Source organism: Bos indicus, chromosome 19 (genome assembly GCF_029378745.1).
Source record: "Bos indicus isolate NIAB-ARS_2022 breed Sahiwal x Tharparkar chromosome 19, NIAB-ARS_B.indTharparkar_mat_pri_1.0, whole genome shotgun sequence".
Taxonomy (NCBI): domain Eukaryota; kingdom Metazoa; phylum Chordata; class Mammalia; order Artiodactyla; family Bovidae; genus Bos; species Bos indicus.
The window spans coordinates 51,898,845-51,913,746 of record NC_091778.1 but is presented as its reverse complement, the minus strand read 5'-3'; the positions used below and the strand labels follow the sequence as shown (position 1 = coordinate 51,913,746).

At 56.4% G+C, this 14,902-nt stretch overlaps 1 protein-coding gene across 5 annotated transcripts in view; it reads right to left on the bottom strand.

Annotated features, from left to right (window-relative positions):
• CSNK1D (casein kinase 1 delta) overlaps window positions 1-14,902 on the bottom strand; it is a 37,700-nt gene that overhangs the window by 780 nt on the left and 22,018 nt on the right. For 2 of the 5 annotated variants that reach the window (XM_070773858.1, XM_070773860.1), the window contains exons 3-11: window positions 13,567-13,715; window positions 13,069-13,297; window positions 12,568-12,738; window positions 11,963-12,111; window positions 9,886-10,057; window positions 9,213-9,352; window positions 6,674-6,861; window positions 6,168-6,232; window positions 2,884-5,029 (exon numbers count right to left, since the gene is read on the bottom strand). In XM_070773858.1, coding sequence (XP_070629959.1) covers window positions 6,715-6,861; window positions 9,213-9,352; window positions 9,886-10,057; window positions 11,963-12,111; window positions 12,568-12,738; window positions 13,069-13,297; window positions 13,567-13,715 — 1,157 coding nt within the window. In that variant the 3' untranslated portion in view covers window positions 2,884-5,029; window positions 6,168-6,232; window positions 6,674-6,714. Of the gene's footprint in view, window positions 1-87; window positions 242-2,883; window positions 5,030-6,167; window positions 6,233-6,673; window positions 6,862-9,212; window positions 9,353-9,885; window positions 10,058-11,962; window positions 12,112-12,567; window positions 12,739-13,068; window positions 13,298-13,566; window positions 13,716-14,902 lie in introns of those variants that run through there. The other 3 variants (XM_019980907.2, XM_070773859.1, XM_019980906.2) reach the window with 3 other exon arrangements.

Sequence of the window (14,902 nt, the reverse complement as noted above, 5' to 3'; positions counted from 1 at the left end):
CACGTGGTCAGTGCCCAGGGCTGGTGTCTGGTCCCTGTCCTTTTGGAACAGCCCTGCTCAGCCTTGCCCTGGGTACCTCACACCCACCTGCCCTTGTGGCCAGCGGTGGCCTGTGTGGCTGGGAGCCCGGTCAGAGGCCGCTGGGGCCGCCTCAGTAGGTGGTGCGTCGAGGGCGCTGGGGACGGCAGCGGGCACCCTGGCGGGCCGCGTGCAGCCGGAGAGATGCCACATCCCTGCTCCTCTGAAACGAAAAGCAAGCAAGAGCTCACGTCCTGGGCCCCCCTCCCCAAGAGGTGTTGCCCTAAGGGGGCTGCTGGCTCCCTCCTCCATCTGCCCCTTGAGCTCTATGAGGGGGCTGGGCGCCTGCCTGCAGCACCCTGCCCCATCTCATCCTTTCTGTCCTTCTCCTCTGCCAGGGGCCTGAGCTGTGGGCAGTGCTAGCAGCTGCAAAAGTCAGGTGGTAGCCCTGCATCCACGGACCTCACCCTGTGCAAGGTGGGCCAGGCAGGGGCCAGCCCCTGGGAGAGCTGAGCCACGAGCACCCAACTTGTCAGCCCCACCTGTGGTCTCTGAACTGGAGGGGAACAGGAAAAGGCCACAAGTGGGTGGCCTGCTTGTGCCCTTCCCCCAACCCCCTCCCAAGCCCTCATCACGACACCCCCTTCTCTCCTGGCAAGAGCTCGGCCTGGCTGTCGCCAGTCATTCAGTTTTCTTGGGTCTCTTGGAACCAGCTGTGGGGATGACCAGGGCCCCTGTATTCCACACCACCACCCCTTCACTCTCACCTGAAGCTGCCTCACTCGTCCCCACTCCCTACTGGGACTCTCTACAGCCACACTGGGTATACCGTTCAGTGACTGAGATGGTGTGGGAGTCCCTCCCCTGGGGGTGGGACCCACGGCTGGTCTGGTGCTGGATCCATGCAACCTAGGGTGCACCTGAGGCCCCCTGCCCCTACATCAGCTGGTTAAAGCATGCAGGGGCTCTGCCCAGATTGGAGACTGACCTGCAGTCTAACCCTAACCCTGGGGAGAAGGTGACCAGACAGTTTGGTCTGCCTGGTTTTCTGGTTCCAGATGTTTCCAGCTGTGCCCAAGACACAGTGAAAGAAAACTTCCTGTCCTCAGGAAGCTGTGGCTGCCAAGGGCCAATGGCCCTAAAAGCAGTTAGGAGAGTGGTCAGCGCTCTGGAATGAACAGGGCTCTCCCTAGTCCTCCAGACGTCCCACCGGAGGAGGCTCACACCCAGCTTCCCATGAAGACACAGATGCCTGTGCTAAGCCCACTCTCACAAGCCGTTAGCACCTCCTTGGAGGACACATACACATCAGCCTAAATCAGAAGTGGGGGGTACATGAGCCAGGCGCCCTGGGGCACTACCCAGCCCTGCCAGAACTTGGGGCACCTGCCATCCTGTGTGGAGAACACCCTGGCACACACGTGCAGGCCCCCACTGGGAAAGCCTGGCAGGAAGGCAGCCCCTGCTGCCAGTGACTGCCCAAGGGTTCTGCCAATGGCAGTCTGGGAGGCGGCTCCCTAGACCTGCAGGGCCCCCTCAAGGTTCCCCCCAAAGGACACTCCCCTGTAACCCTAAACACTCTTGCAAACAGCGGTGCCAAGGGGTGTGCTGCTTTCATAGCTCCCAGCCAGTGGGGGTGGGCATGGTCCCTAGGAGGAGCTCCAAGCACCCCATTCAGAGGCGACAGGGCCTGGGAGCAGGTGGCAGGTGGCGGCTTGGACCCAGAGCTTGCTCTCCCGAGCATGGAGCCTGTCAGGCAGGTCAGGGGGTAGAGTTCTCCATGTTGGGAAGACAGAGGTGGTGAGGGGGCTGGAGAACAGGGCAGGCAGACTCTGAGTGAAAGGGGCCAGGGTCCCTGTTCTGCCTGTGACCTCCCTCCTGGCAGGAGAACAAGAGGTGGTTCAGGGTTCACCTCATCACCATTTCAGCTGAGTCCAAGTGTCAGCAGGCTTAGGGGAGGAGGGGGAACCCATAAAGAAGAGCTCAGGCTCTTTCACATCCTCAGGGACCACCTGGCACAAGCCTGGCACACCTGGCTTGTGAGCAGTAAACACAAACCAGTGGCAGCTGGGAGATCCACCTGCCCCACCCGTTTACCATGCATGCGGGTGGCGTCACTAATTTCCCTGGAGTACACGCAAAGCTGGCATACTCCGCTCAGGACAAGTGGGTGTGGACCAGAAGGTGCTTAGTTACCACACATCTATGGGAACACATCTGTGGTCCCAGTTCAACAGGGAGGGACTTTCCTGCGGGGCCACACCTTCTCACTCGGCTCTGCCTGGAGCTCCCAGGGGTAGGGGTGTCCTGGTCTCCAACAACTCCAGGGGCAGGGGGAAGCGGAGGCCATGAGCCCAACAGCTGGAGAGACGATGCCCTCTTCCAACACTGCCTGCCTAGAAGGGACAGCCCCTGGGGCGTGAGGGATGCAGACTGGTGCTTACACTGGGATGGTGACTGCTGGGCCCAAGCCCCTGGGTCCCAGCAGGGGCCCCCCTGGGAGCCCTTTCATGGGTACCATGAGCACCCCCCACGGGCAGTAGGAACAAGGCTACGGGCCAAACACCATGCTCTTCACTCCCCAGAGAACACAAGGTGAGTGGCAGCACGCCCTTCCCACAGAGGTGGTTAAAGCAGGAGACTGGCGTGTGCGCACGGCCCACACCGGCAGCAGCTCAGCCACATCCCCGCCACAGCCCAGAGGCTCATCCCACCTGCTCCTGATCAGCTTACAAAAGTACATCAACAGGCTTCCAAAGGACAGACACGAATGCCCAGTCTCAGAAAATTAGTTTCACAAAGTTAATCTACACAAATCAAAACTCAAAACTGATGAAATAAAGACCACATGGCAGGGGCAGGGAAGAAAGGCAGAAGTCGTCATGAATTTATTATTTACATGGTGGTTAAGGACACAAATACAGTGGTCATACAAAAGCGCAGTTCAGAGACTGGCCGCTGATACACAGGTTGATACAGACATTCCAACTATGTTTCCTGCAAGTCAGGATGGGGAGTTAAATACGGGGGGGCGGGGGGGACACAACTGTCCACAACCACACTGCTGAGGACTCGGGGTTGGAGTCCACTTCTAAAATGCCATCTGGCAATTTCAGGTGAAAACCTGGATGCAGAACATCGGGGCCGCAGCTGCTAACAGCTCTCCAGGAGGGGGACGCCCACCTCTGAGGAAGGCACTGGGCCACGATGAAAGCCCCCAACTCACTCCAACCAACCCGAGCTCCCTTTACACTCCCAGAAACACAGCCCCACCTGGCCAAGTGTCCATACCCTGAAACACTTACAGAGTAGCCAGCTCAGGATTCAGAAAAGAAGCAACCAGCTGCATTCTGTGCCATCAACACAGCAGTTGGGGCATCCTAGGACCAGTGTCCCTGTGCTGGGACTTTGGGGGCAGGAAGGGAAAACACAGACATGGACACCTTTCAGGTCCCTAGCTTCCTACCAGTGCCTGTTTCTAAACAGAATGCACTGCAGGGCAATGACGGGGAGAAATGTGGAAGTACCTATGAACATATATATTGCACCTCACTTCCAGAGACGGAGGCTCCTGTCTACCGGCCGCCACTACCAGCTGGTGCTTCTGTTGCTGCTGCTGCAAAGCGAGGGAGGGTGTCTCAGGAACCCACCTGGAGCCTGGTTGCCCCGGAGGGTCTTTCTGGGGAGACTCGGCCCTGCTCTGCCTCTTGGCCTCTGTGGGGTCACTATGTCTCAGGGAAGGTCACAAAAGCGTGTTATCTTTCACTCTCCTGGACCTCAGGTCGTCAGAGTCACCTGTTTCTTGGCACTTCAGAGTGGATTCCCTTGGGCCCGCTGGCCTTTCTGGGCAATGCTGGCACACAGGGTGGACACCACAGCCCTTGGTTTTGAGCAGAGATGTTAACCCAGACTGGGGGCCAACCTGCACTGGTAGTATCAACAGCCTATTTAGAAAATCTCCCAAGTTCGAAAGCACTGGGGCAACCACCACCAACATAACCAAACATGACTCCACGGAGGAGCCCAAGTCTCTGCTTGAAATCCTCTCCCGAGGGATCAGCAACATGACGCGAAGCCGTGGCTTCTGCAGTCTTCAGGCTCGGCTTCCTTCTCGTTGTGTCTGGGAAGGTCAGATCCATGGGCTGCTCTGTCGGGAAGCACCCGCTGCGCCTGTGCGTGTGGCCAGCACTTTCTAACTGCCCTGATGATTCAAGAATCCCAGCGGGTCTGCAGTGAGCAGGCATTTCAGTTTACAGTGGGGAAGGGAGCGTGACAGCCAAAACTAGATTAATGAAGTCACGAGACACACGGCACACGGACACACACGTTACTTACACACGCGTATATACGTGATAGAATTTCTGATGAGAAAATCCCTTCTCCACAGTGGACCACATAACAAACCACGAGACGCAGACCACAGAAACCCACGTGTGCTCTGCTCCCTGCCTCGCTCCTACACAAACTCCACACCAGCACCTGCTTCAGAATTCTTTAAGTCAGCATCTTTAAGACCGCAAAAACAGACATGAAAGAAACAATAAAAAGACAGATTTCTTTACACAGATTTAAGCCAATAATTTTTAGCAAAATGATACAAAACTGTCTTAACCAAGTAGAAGATCGGTAGTTACAGTAGACTCGGCAGGGACACGGGTGCGCCACCACGGAGGGGACTGAAAGGCTCTTGGATGGGAGTTTGATTCTCTCTGCAACCGTCTCACTGCTTTCTTCCCAGCCCCGCTAGAACCGAGTTCATGGGGGCTCAGTGCAGCCCCGGCGATGGCAGCGCTTGGAGTCTGTCCGGTTGGGTTTGTGTTTTGTTTCCCCCATGGGCGTCGCTGGGTGGGTGGCCTGGAGAGCTCCCGGTGTTAACATTTCGGTTCTAGACCGGGGGCGTGTCACTAGTAACAGAGTAGATCAGCCATGCATTGTCTGCCCTCAGCAAAAAGGAGAGTTCTCATCGGTGCACGACAGACTGCAGACCACTGGACGCCACCCGACCGGGAATCTGTCGGAGCCAAAGCACAGGAGAAGGTCAGCGTGAGGCCAGAGGAGTGGAGCCGGTCAGGCTTGAGCACAAAACACCAGTGACAGCGCCCGGGGAGGAGGAAGGACAGATGCCGCCTAGCCCTTTGGACATGTGCCCCCAGCCGCTCTGGAAGGTCCCTTGAGGCCAGGACACGTGCAGCAGAAAGAGTGACAGGAAGACGGGGAAGGAAGAAGAGCCATGCAGGCAAGGAGGCCGCGGAGCCGTGAGCTCATGATCAGTCAGACCGGACGGAGTCCAAGCGGGCAAGAGATGCCCAGCGCCCCCTTCCTAGAGAGTAGCCTGGTGTTCCGAAATAAAGGACCAGGCCCCGAGTGGGCACCGGGACTCCACTTGGGGGAAGACGTGAAAAGCACTTCCCATCAAGATGTCCCCAAAGAGTGCAGTCACGTTACAACTACAGCCGGTCTGCCCTGCGGTGCCGAGTGGACAGAAGCTGCAAGCCCTCAGCTGGGAGGAGCCACAAGAGTTGCCACCGAGAGGGGAGCTGGGCTTGGGAGGCCCAGCCATGCACCAATGGCAGGGAGCAGGCGGCTGTGGCTGATGGGTTAATACAGACGAGAGCGTGGACAAGATGCTGGGCAGAGACCAAGTTCAAAAAGAAAAGCAAACGAGGACAGAAATCAATGCTAAAGGAAGAGAGACGACAAAGCCAGGACAGCAGAGACCATCAGGAGTGTCTCACGCAGCGAGAGCGCAAGAGCCCCCACCAAGCGCGGCCCCCCACAGCCAGCAAAATACAATACACGTCCGGCGACCAACCTGGGGCCACAAGGCCCCGAGCCTTCTGGGGCCACTGGAGCCGAGACCGGGCTCCTGCTCCCCATGCCAGCTCCTGACTAGAGACCACGGCGAGGGCCAAAGGCCAACAGAAAGGATTCTGGGGTCACCCCAGACTGCACAGCCCACTGTAACTGCACAGCCCACTGTAGCTGCTCTGGAATCCATGTAAGGAGACGACCTGGGCCGGGCCCTGGCTCTACCTGGGGCACCTGGCATGCAAGCCCGACCCCCTGCGTGCTCCCTCAGGCCGGCGAGTGGGCGGCAGCTCCCACCCGGCCCGGCGCCTGCCGAGGAGCCCCGCCGTGAGCACACTCACCCAGTGCTGCCTTCCGACGGGGAGACGTGCAGCTACTTGCCGTGATGTTCGAAAGGAATGCTATTCTGAGGTGGGGGGAAAAGACAGCTGTTGGTAAGGGTTCCACTGGCTGGACCAGCACGTAAGGCCCTCCTGTTTCCACAAGTGCTGCCTTGCCTCAACCAGGTCCAGGACCCCTGGCTGGGACTGCTCGAGGGGATCCCGGGACCACACAAGGAACTGGGTCCCACCTTTCCAGAGTGGCCCCTGGACATGTGGCCGCTGCTCCTCGAGGATGGATCCATCAGGGAGGCCAATGAGGGAGATCCTTCCCAACTCCTCAAGCAGTAAGAGAACTGGATGCCCAGACAGCAGCCCCTCCACAGGGTCTTGGCATCAGGGGCTCCTGAGGCTTGTGCTCGGGAGGTGGAGAGGACACCACCTCCCCGTGACACAAGGACTGACATACGGAGAAGGACAGGGCTGCGGACCTCACTTGGAGCCAGAATTAAAACAAGCTAGCCCACCTGAAGGAAAAACTGGCACCACGGGTCAGTATTATGTTCTATTAACAGCACTGGATGAAGAAGACACTTCTCACAAAGAGAAACATCACACACAGGTTCAGCCACCAGAAGCCTTTCAGTCTCCATGACACTCCAGCAACAGAGGCCAGATTCGCAGGCTGGGGTCGGGGATACGGGGACTGCAGTCCCTGGAGAAGGACAAGGGGGTGAGGAGTGGTGGCTAGGGCAAGGGACCTGTATGTCACGTCCTCCCACCCCCAGCTGGAGAGGGTCGGCAGGGCCGTCCCCCAAGCAGGCAGGGGGCTCCAGGCACTTGTATGCTGACGATGAGCTACCTCCTTGGCCTGGGTACACGGATGCAGGATGCAACCTCCCCTTGTGGAAGAGGAAGCTGGTAAGAAGAGGCCGCGGTCTGTGCACATGTGGCGCTGCCCCCTGGATCACTGTGTCACTGGCCCTATTCCTGATTGCATCTTTTGGCGGGGGTTCGGGGGGTGGGGGGTGTGAATGGAGGCCAGTCATAAAAGCTGGAGCAACTCTGATCACACCCTTGGTGGACAGCAGTCTTTCAGAGTCTCTTAAGGAAGAGCACCTGGGGGATGATCAGGAAAACCTGAAGGAGAGAGCTGTCCAGCTGCCCTCAACATGAAGATCATAAGGAAACTCCCAGGGTAACTAGAGTGCTTCTTTTGGAAGGGACACACACAAATTGAATCTCTTCAGAGACCGGCCCCCCCCACCCCAGTGTTCAGGCCCGTTTCTTTGAAGGGAAAGCAGAGAGAACCAGAGGGCGAAGACATGCAATTGTGATGGAAAGACTTTACAGGAAAGGTCCTGAAGCTGTGTGTTGTCCACGTTCAGGGGTCATGGGCTGAATGAAGATGGACACAAGGTGGTGAAGAGGCTGGATTAAAACCCATAACTGCCTGGCACTCTCAGGACTCTCAGCCTCTTCCACTTTCCTCAATGATCCTCAAAGCAAAACACATTTTCTCGTGTTAAAAAAGAAGTTAGCCTGCCCCTTCCTCAGTCCTTGCTAGCTGAGGTGTTCTGGAGTCCTCTACCAGGCCCTCCTGGCCAGGCATGGTGAACACCTCCAGGGACCTGCTCCCAACTGCTAGCTCATGCATTCCAGGGGTTGTGGGAAGAAACCTGTTAAGCCCCTTCTGTGCCCTGTGGTGACAGAGGACGATTGTGGGGCTGGGAGCCCTAAGAGGCCCAATCTCATTACTGACCCACTGAGCCACACAATTTGAACTACCTGCATCTTCAGTCTCTTAGAGAAAGTTACCATATAAGAAAAACCCATTTCTAATAGACTTGCTAGTAAATTACTAGTAAATTTGGCAGAAACATTATTTCACTTGATTAAAGTGTGCCTGGGCACACCTTGTTCCTTTGCCACAAGACCGGCTGGATGCCACAGGACTGAGGTTCTGGGAGTTCTCACAAAATGCTCGACCCACCAAATTCACCAACATTGTACGCCCACAGCCCAGAAAGCACGAGGAGGGCAGGACGCAAAGTGTAAACGTGAGGCATAGTGGTGAAGCACAGGGCCGCTGCCCCAGCACGTGGCCGGGACCTGGGCTTCGGACATTCCTCAACCCGCCACCTACCCACTGAGTAGACACCAGGGGGTAGTCCCAGTCCCCACAGGACACTGGCTGAAGCAGGAGAAATGGTCCACTTCAGTTGTTCCTGACCCGTACGCCCCTAGTGCCCTGACTTCAGGAGGAGACCCTGAAGCGACTTGAGGAAAAACGTCCGCATGTGGGCAAAGAGCTGCTCTGCTGAGGGAGGCACGGTAGCAAGCACAGAAGGACAGCAAGGAAAGCCACAGTGGGAAGAGGACATGGGGGGAAAGGGGCCTGGGATCAGGCCCTGCACCTCTGAGCACACTTGCCTTGCCAGACAGAAGACAAACATCAGAAGGGGCACCAGAAGACAGGAACCCTCGCCCCAAAGCACACTGCCAAGCGCTGGGCTCTAGAAGGCCTCTGCCCATAAACTAAACAGTGATGGCCGGCAATATGCCACCCCTGCCACCCCCCGCGCCCCCGGCACTCTTCTGGGGGAACACCTGGTCAACAAGATCGAGGACAGAGTCTCCAAGGCTGGATGTGCCCACAACAAATGGTGTGAGCAGGCTAGAAGCACCAGCCTGCACAGGGAAGATGGCCAAGGCTCCAAGGCTGCCCGGGGGCTGGGAGCCACGTGGAGGGCAGCAGGAGAGAGAAGGCCCCGTGGCACGTCCCAGCCTAGCACAGCCTGAGGGGAGGGGTGTAGAGCCCTCACCCCACACAGCTCATCAAGGAGGCTCTCAACCAAGGGGCCAAGCTGCATCAAGGGGTACAACGTTACCCCATCAGTTAAAACACCCCAATATGGGAAGAAAGGGAAGGAAGGAAAGAAGGAATGACTATGAAACTATGACCTCACTTTGTTTGGAGCCCATTAAGACCAGACCAAACATGAAGTCAGAGGCCCGCAGCACCCGGCCTGGGCAAGCTCAGGTGCTGGCCCACGGGGCGCGTACCTGTGAGGTGGACATGCGGGAGGTATCTTGCCGGCCCGTGAGGTCGGATGAGGAGATGTTGACCGGGGCACCGCGGTGCAGCCGCATACTCACTTTCCGCTCTCTTTCCATGCCGGACACGGGCCTAGGAGAGGTGTTCGCTGGAGGAGAGGGAGACAGGGCAAGCGTGAGGCCTCGGAATGCAACCCCACACTCCAGCACAGGGTCTCTCCCTGAAAACCATGTCTACCAAGCACCCTCAGCTGCCTCAGTTTCAGGCACAGGACAGCTTACCGCACCCTAAGGGTAGGCCGGCACCACGGGCTGATCCCCGGGAGTAAAGCACAAGGAGTCTAGTGGAGGCTGGCTGGGGCCTCTGCCTACACTGCCTGTCTCAACAGGCAAGGAAGAGGCTAAATGTTGTGTCATGAGACCAAGAGGCAAAGCAACAGAGCTCACAGGGAACACAATCCTTCAACAGGCCCACTTCTGAGAAATAGATATTCTGGAAGGCACTATCCCAGGTGGTTCCCCGGCGTGTCTAATTTCGGAGTAAGAAACGAACAGAACGAGGACGCGCACGCTTCACCCACGAGGCACACCGCCCAGACCCCATGAGGTCACACACTGGAGTGTCCAGAGCAAGCGACACACAAAATAGAACCCTGCTGCCTACAGCGCGGGGACCACTCACCAGTGTGTGAGGTAGGGGTGAGGGGGGTGGGAGGAGCCACCTCCTGTGTCCCCCTCAGCCGGCCCGAGGCCGTGGAAGGGAGGCCGCGGGTGGCTGGATTTCGGGAGTGTCTCAACCGCTCCTCTCGGTCCCGGCGTTCCCGCTCAGCATCGTCAGCTGCCCGGCTGGCTCCCTATGGAGGAAAGAGGGCGACACCAGAACTGAACTGGTTTGGTAAAAAAGTACCTGAGGCCCTTGGCCACCACTCGAAAAAACACGGGGGCGTGTGCAACAGTCCCCCTGAAGTCTGCAGCCTCTGACAAGTCAGGCGTTCCTCCCTCCAGGGGCACACTTGACCCGTCCCACGACCGAGGGGGAGCGGAACCGGGCTTGTCTCCTTTCCCAGCAGAGGAAATCTCCACCCAGTTGCATTCTCACTCCTCAGAACCCAACCATCAACAGCACCTGGCGGCCCTCTTCTCTGCAATTATTCACGTGGGGACAGGAACCAGCCTAGGTCAGAGGCGGCCCAACGTGGCGACAGCCGGGGGAAGGCGCCCATGTGACAGGCAGATCAGCTGAAGGGTCCAACCAGAGCCCAGACACCTGGCTCGGGCCCATGTCCTGCTGGTGCGCATGAGACGAGGCTGGCAGCCAGGCTCGTCCCGGGTGGCGAGGCAGTGGGCACCACCTCAGCTAAACTAGCTGCTCCCAGAACAGTTAGTCGACACTTTCAGTGAGTATCAAACCAGAAGCACAGGGACACTGGATTTTAAGTGGTGACGCCAGGGTACCTGTCCTAGGAGAGCTTATGTCCTAAACACCAGCGCCGTAAGTCAAGAGTCTGCAAACTGCAGCCCATGGGCCAAATGCAGCCACACTCATTCGTGCAAATAGTTTTCTTGGCACAGTCATGCCTGCTCACTGACGCACTGCTTTGGCGGCTCTCCAGTTACACACAACACAGAGTTGAGCGGTCACAATGCCATACAGATGGCAGAGAGAAAACCATTTATTGTCTGGCCTTTTATACAAGAGGTTTGCCGAATCCCTGTGAGGGGTGACGATGTAAGAACAAAAAATTTGTTACAGTAACTCTGACAGGAAGTGCACCCTGATGTGCAGACTCCAAGGAACCTGCAACACCACCCCCAAAGGTTGTCCTTCGAAGGCCATCCTAATAAAGAGGTCTGGCAGGATGGCACGGGCCAGGTCCAGGGCAGGCCGGCTCTGTGGGCTGGCCCCAGCTTGAGGAGGCTGCAGTTATCTGCCCCGACCTGGTCTGTGTGAGCACCCATGCACCCATGAGGCCACGGGATAAGGGTTCCTGTTTTGCACTCTGAGGAGGAGGTTCTGTTCCTCCATCAGATTTTGTTACCTTAGAAACATGCCAATTTTTGTTTTAAGCTCATAGAACACATTTTTAATGAAAGAGGAAGTGCAAATTAAAACAAAAAACGGGGATTCTGGCTGTAGTGTCAAAGATTAAACAAACTTCTACAACAAACTCAGAGACAGGTGGCCTGTTTTAGAGGAAACAAATTGAAGTCCAAGCTCCCATCCTATCCCACCCCGAGTCCTGACAATGCGCATGCACACAAACACAGGCTCATACTTAATGAACAAACTGGGTGACAAAGGAAATCAAATGTTAAGTCTAGCTCCTCACAAGGCCAAACGGAGACCTAACACACAGCACCTCCCAGGCCATTCAACCCCTGGGAGGCTGGGCCTCGGCACGGCCAGGTGAGGGGAGGAGGGGAAAGTCTTCACCCCACCCGGTGGGAGTCACATCCCCTTGACAAGGAATTCACAGACCAGTGCAGTCACAACATCCCGAGGACTGCAGAGTTCAAATGAGAGCCCTGGTCTGGGCAGACCTGCACTGGGGACTCCGTCATGGCACTGAGGCGCCTCCTTGGCTTGCCCTCTGGCATTTTGCTTCTCAGAACCCCTTGTGCTCCCCATGTGGCAGCCATGCCTCCTGAAGCCCCAACCCCGTACAGCTCCCAGAAAGGGATGGCAGCTGCTGGCAGCCTTCTGATGATAGGCAAGCCCCTTCCACGCTGAGTGGTCAGTGAGCTGGGGGCACACTTACAAATTTGAGCATGTTCCAGTCGAACACGTAGTCATAGGAGAAACCCTGGCGATGGAACAAGTTCCTGAAGAGCTGTCTCAGGTATGAGTAGTCAGGCTTATCGTCAAAACGCAAGGAACGGCAGAAATTTAGGTACGTGGCGAATTCAGCTGTAAACACCAGAAGACTCAGAGGTAACCAGCAGTATTCCTGACTGAGAGCCAGAATGGTGTCTGTCCACAGAACCCTTGACCACCCACAGCCACAGAGAGAGGCTGTGAAAGCTGGAGCCTGATACATCAGGCATGCTTTGAGGAAAGAGGATAAGACTGAGCACCACAGAGCATAACAGTTTTACCTGAGACATTTACCCCAGGAAAAGTCTCACAAAAACAAAAGGAAAACTCCCTGAGTTATGGCTCAGGAAGGCAGAGAAGCACTAGGGACAGAGGCTGTGGCCACTCGAAGGGCAGGTCACCTGAGTTAGCTCAGCTCCCTAACTCTGCAGGACGCTGAGGGGGCTTTGGACAGCCAGCCTCTGGGGGACTTCCCTGGTCCTTCCAGACCTCACAGGCCCCTGCCCTCCCACAGAACTACAGCTGGCCCACTGTCCGCCGGACACTCACAAGGGTAGCCTTTGCACAACACCTCGATGGGAGTGGACATCTTCTTCTCACTGATCCTCTCATACTTCTGCCTCTTGGTAGCAGCCTTCAGGCCCTGCCAGGGCAGTGAGCCCAGGTTGAAGTACATGAGCACATAGCCCAGAGACTCCAGGTCATCCCTTCGAGATTGTTCTGGATAGAGAGGAGAGCAGGTCAGGGCAGCATGCCTGAGCATGCACAGCAACACCCCAGAGATGCTGCCTGGGGATAAACTCAGAGCCTCAGAGAAGGACACTTGGAGTCTTTGCTTCTGCAGAAGCAATGCTGCTGTGCTGTTAGGAGATGCACTGCCACCCATTAGGAAGCCCCAGCACATGCTGTCCCCCATGCCTCACAAGGTCTGCAGGCCCAGATGCCAGCCTTTGCTATGAAGGTTTGATGCCAGCCTCCATACCCAATGTGCCACAACCAACCCTCAGGGCCCCCAAGAGGCTGCAGGATAGCCAGGGCGGGAGGGCTCACCGATGCCAAGGTGTGTGTTGATGGAGGCATACCGCGCCGTCCCAGTGAGGTTCTTGTTCTCGCGGTAGGGGATGTGCTGGTGGGTGCGGGCGTCCCGGTACTTCTTAGCCAGCCCGAAGTCAATGATGTAGACCAGGTTGCCCTTCTTACCCAGCCCCATGAGGAAGTTGTCCGGCTTCACATCTCGGTGGATGAAGTTCTTCGAGTGTATGTATTCAATACGACTAATCTGCAGGTGGAGAAGCAGGGGTGACAGGTTGAACCCAAGGCTGCAGCCTGGCAGAAGGAACCAAGGGAACCCTGGCCCACTTGCAAACACCCACTTCCCTCCACAGGTCACTATCTCTTGCACAGTTAACAAGCTTCTGTTTTCTCCGTATGCACGCATAGCACAAAAAGGAAGCAAACAACCCTGAAGGCCTCATCAGATTGATGAATCAAACCAAGCCTGTGCTTAGCATGTGGGCTGCCCTTCAGTGGAGAAAAATGAAGTCTTACCATTTGGTCAGCAAGGAGTAGGACGGTTTTGAGACTGAACTTCCTAGAGCAAAAGTTGAAGAGGTCTTCCAGGCTGGGTCCCAACAGTTCCATCACCATGACGTTGTAGTCCCCCTCAGCCCCGCACCACCGGATGGTGGGGATGCCCACTGCAAGAGAGAGTGCGTCAGTCCCCCTCCCGTGCATCTGCACTGAGGATGCCAGTGCCTGTGATGCTGATGGGGGGCGGCTGGGCAGGAGCAGTGAGAAGTGACATGCGGAGAGGCTGGAAGGCCAATTTCACAGTGGGGGTGGGGTGAGGGGCTCAGGCAGAAGAGCCCCGCTGGCTCCCACAACCGGGTCCCAGTCTCCCTACGACTGACATCCTGCACCAGTGTGGGAAAGGTGTCACAGCTAATGACCCAATGCTGATACGCTGTCATTAACTAAAGTGTATACTACTCAGGCTTCCTCAGGTTTAACCTCATGCCCTCTGGCTGCTCCAGGACGTGTCCCAAGATCACATGACGAGTAGTCGTCATGTCTCCTTCAGCTGCTCTTGGCCAGGAGGGTCTCTCAGACTTTCGTGGTCTGAATGACCCTGACAGTTTGGAGGAGGGCTGGACAGTGATGCACAGACTGTCCCCTCTGCTGGCCTCTCTGATGTTTTTCTCGTTATTAGTCTGGGCTTGTGGGTTTGGAGAGGAAGACCACAGAGGGGAAGTGCCCTTCTCATCATGTCCCGCCAGGGCTGTGCTGCAGTATGACTCCTCACCATGGCTGTACCCTTGGTCACCTGGCTGAGGTGTATCTGTCGTGTGTCTCCACTGGGGAGTTTCTCTTTCTTCCCCTACCCATGCCGTTCTCCCTGTGGAGATGTCACCACACGTGGCCCACACTTAAGAGGGGTTTTGGGCCCCCTTCCCAGAGGGCAGAGCATTCATATATATACGACTTGGAATGCTTCCACACAGATGTGTGTCTTCTCACTTTTTCACTATTTTTCCCATTAGTATGAGCCCACGAGTGTCTGTGTCACATTTTGGTCTGTACTCCAGCACTGTATCACTTATTCTGTTGCTCCAAGCATCCTGGCCTTGCATGCTTCTCAGCGAGCAGCTCCTGGGGCCCTCTAACACCCCATCCCTGCAGGCTGTTTGAGTACTGCATTCCTTTCTGGCACTATAAGATGCTAAATACTTTTGATTTTGATATCAACAGGGCAACTTTTCATTTTTACAATTAAATATTTAAAAAATACATTTTACACGTGACATGAGAACAAACTTAACAAAGTCCATAGGTTATAAGGCATAATGTGACAAAAGCTTGTGGCCTACCATGAACACAGAAGCTC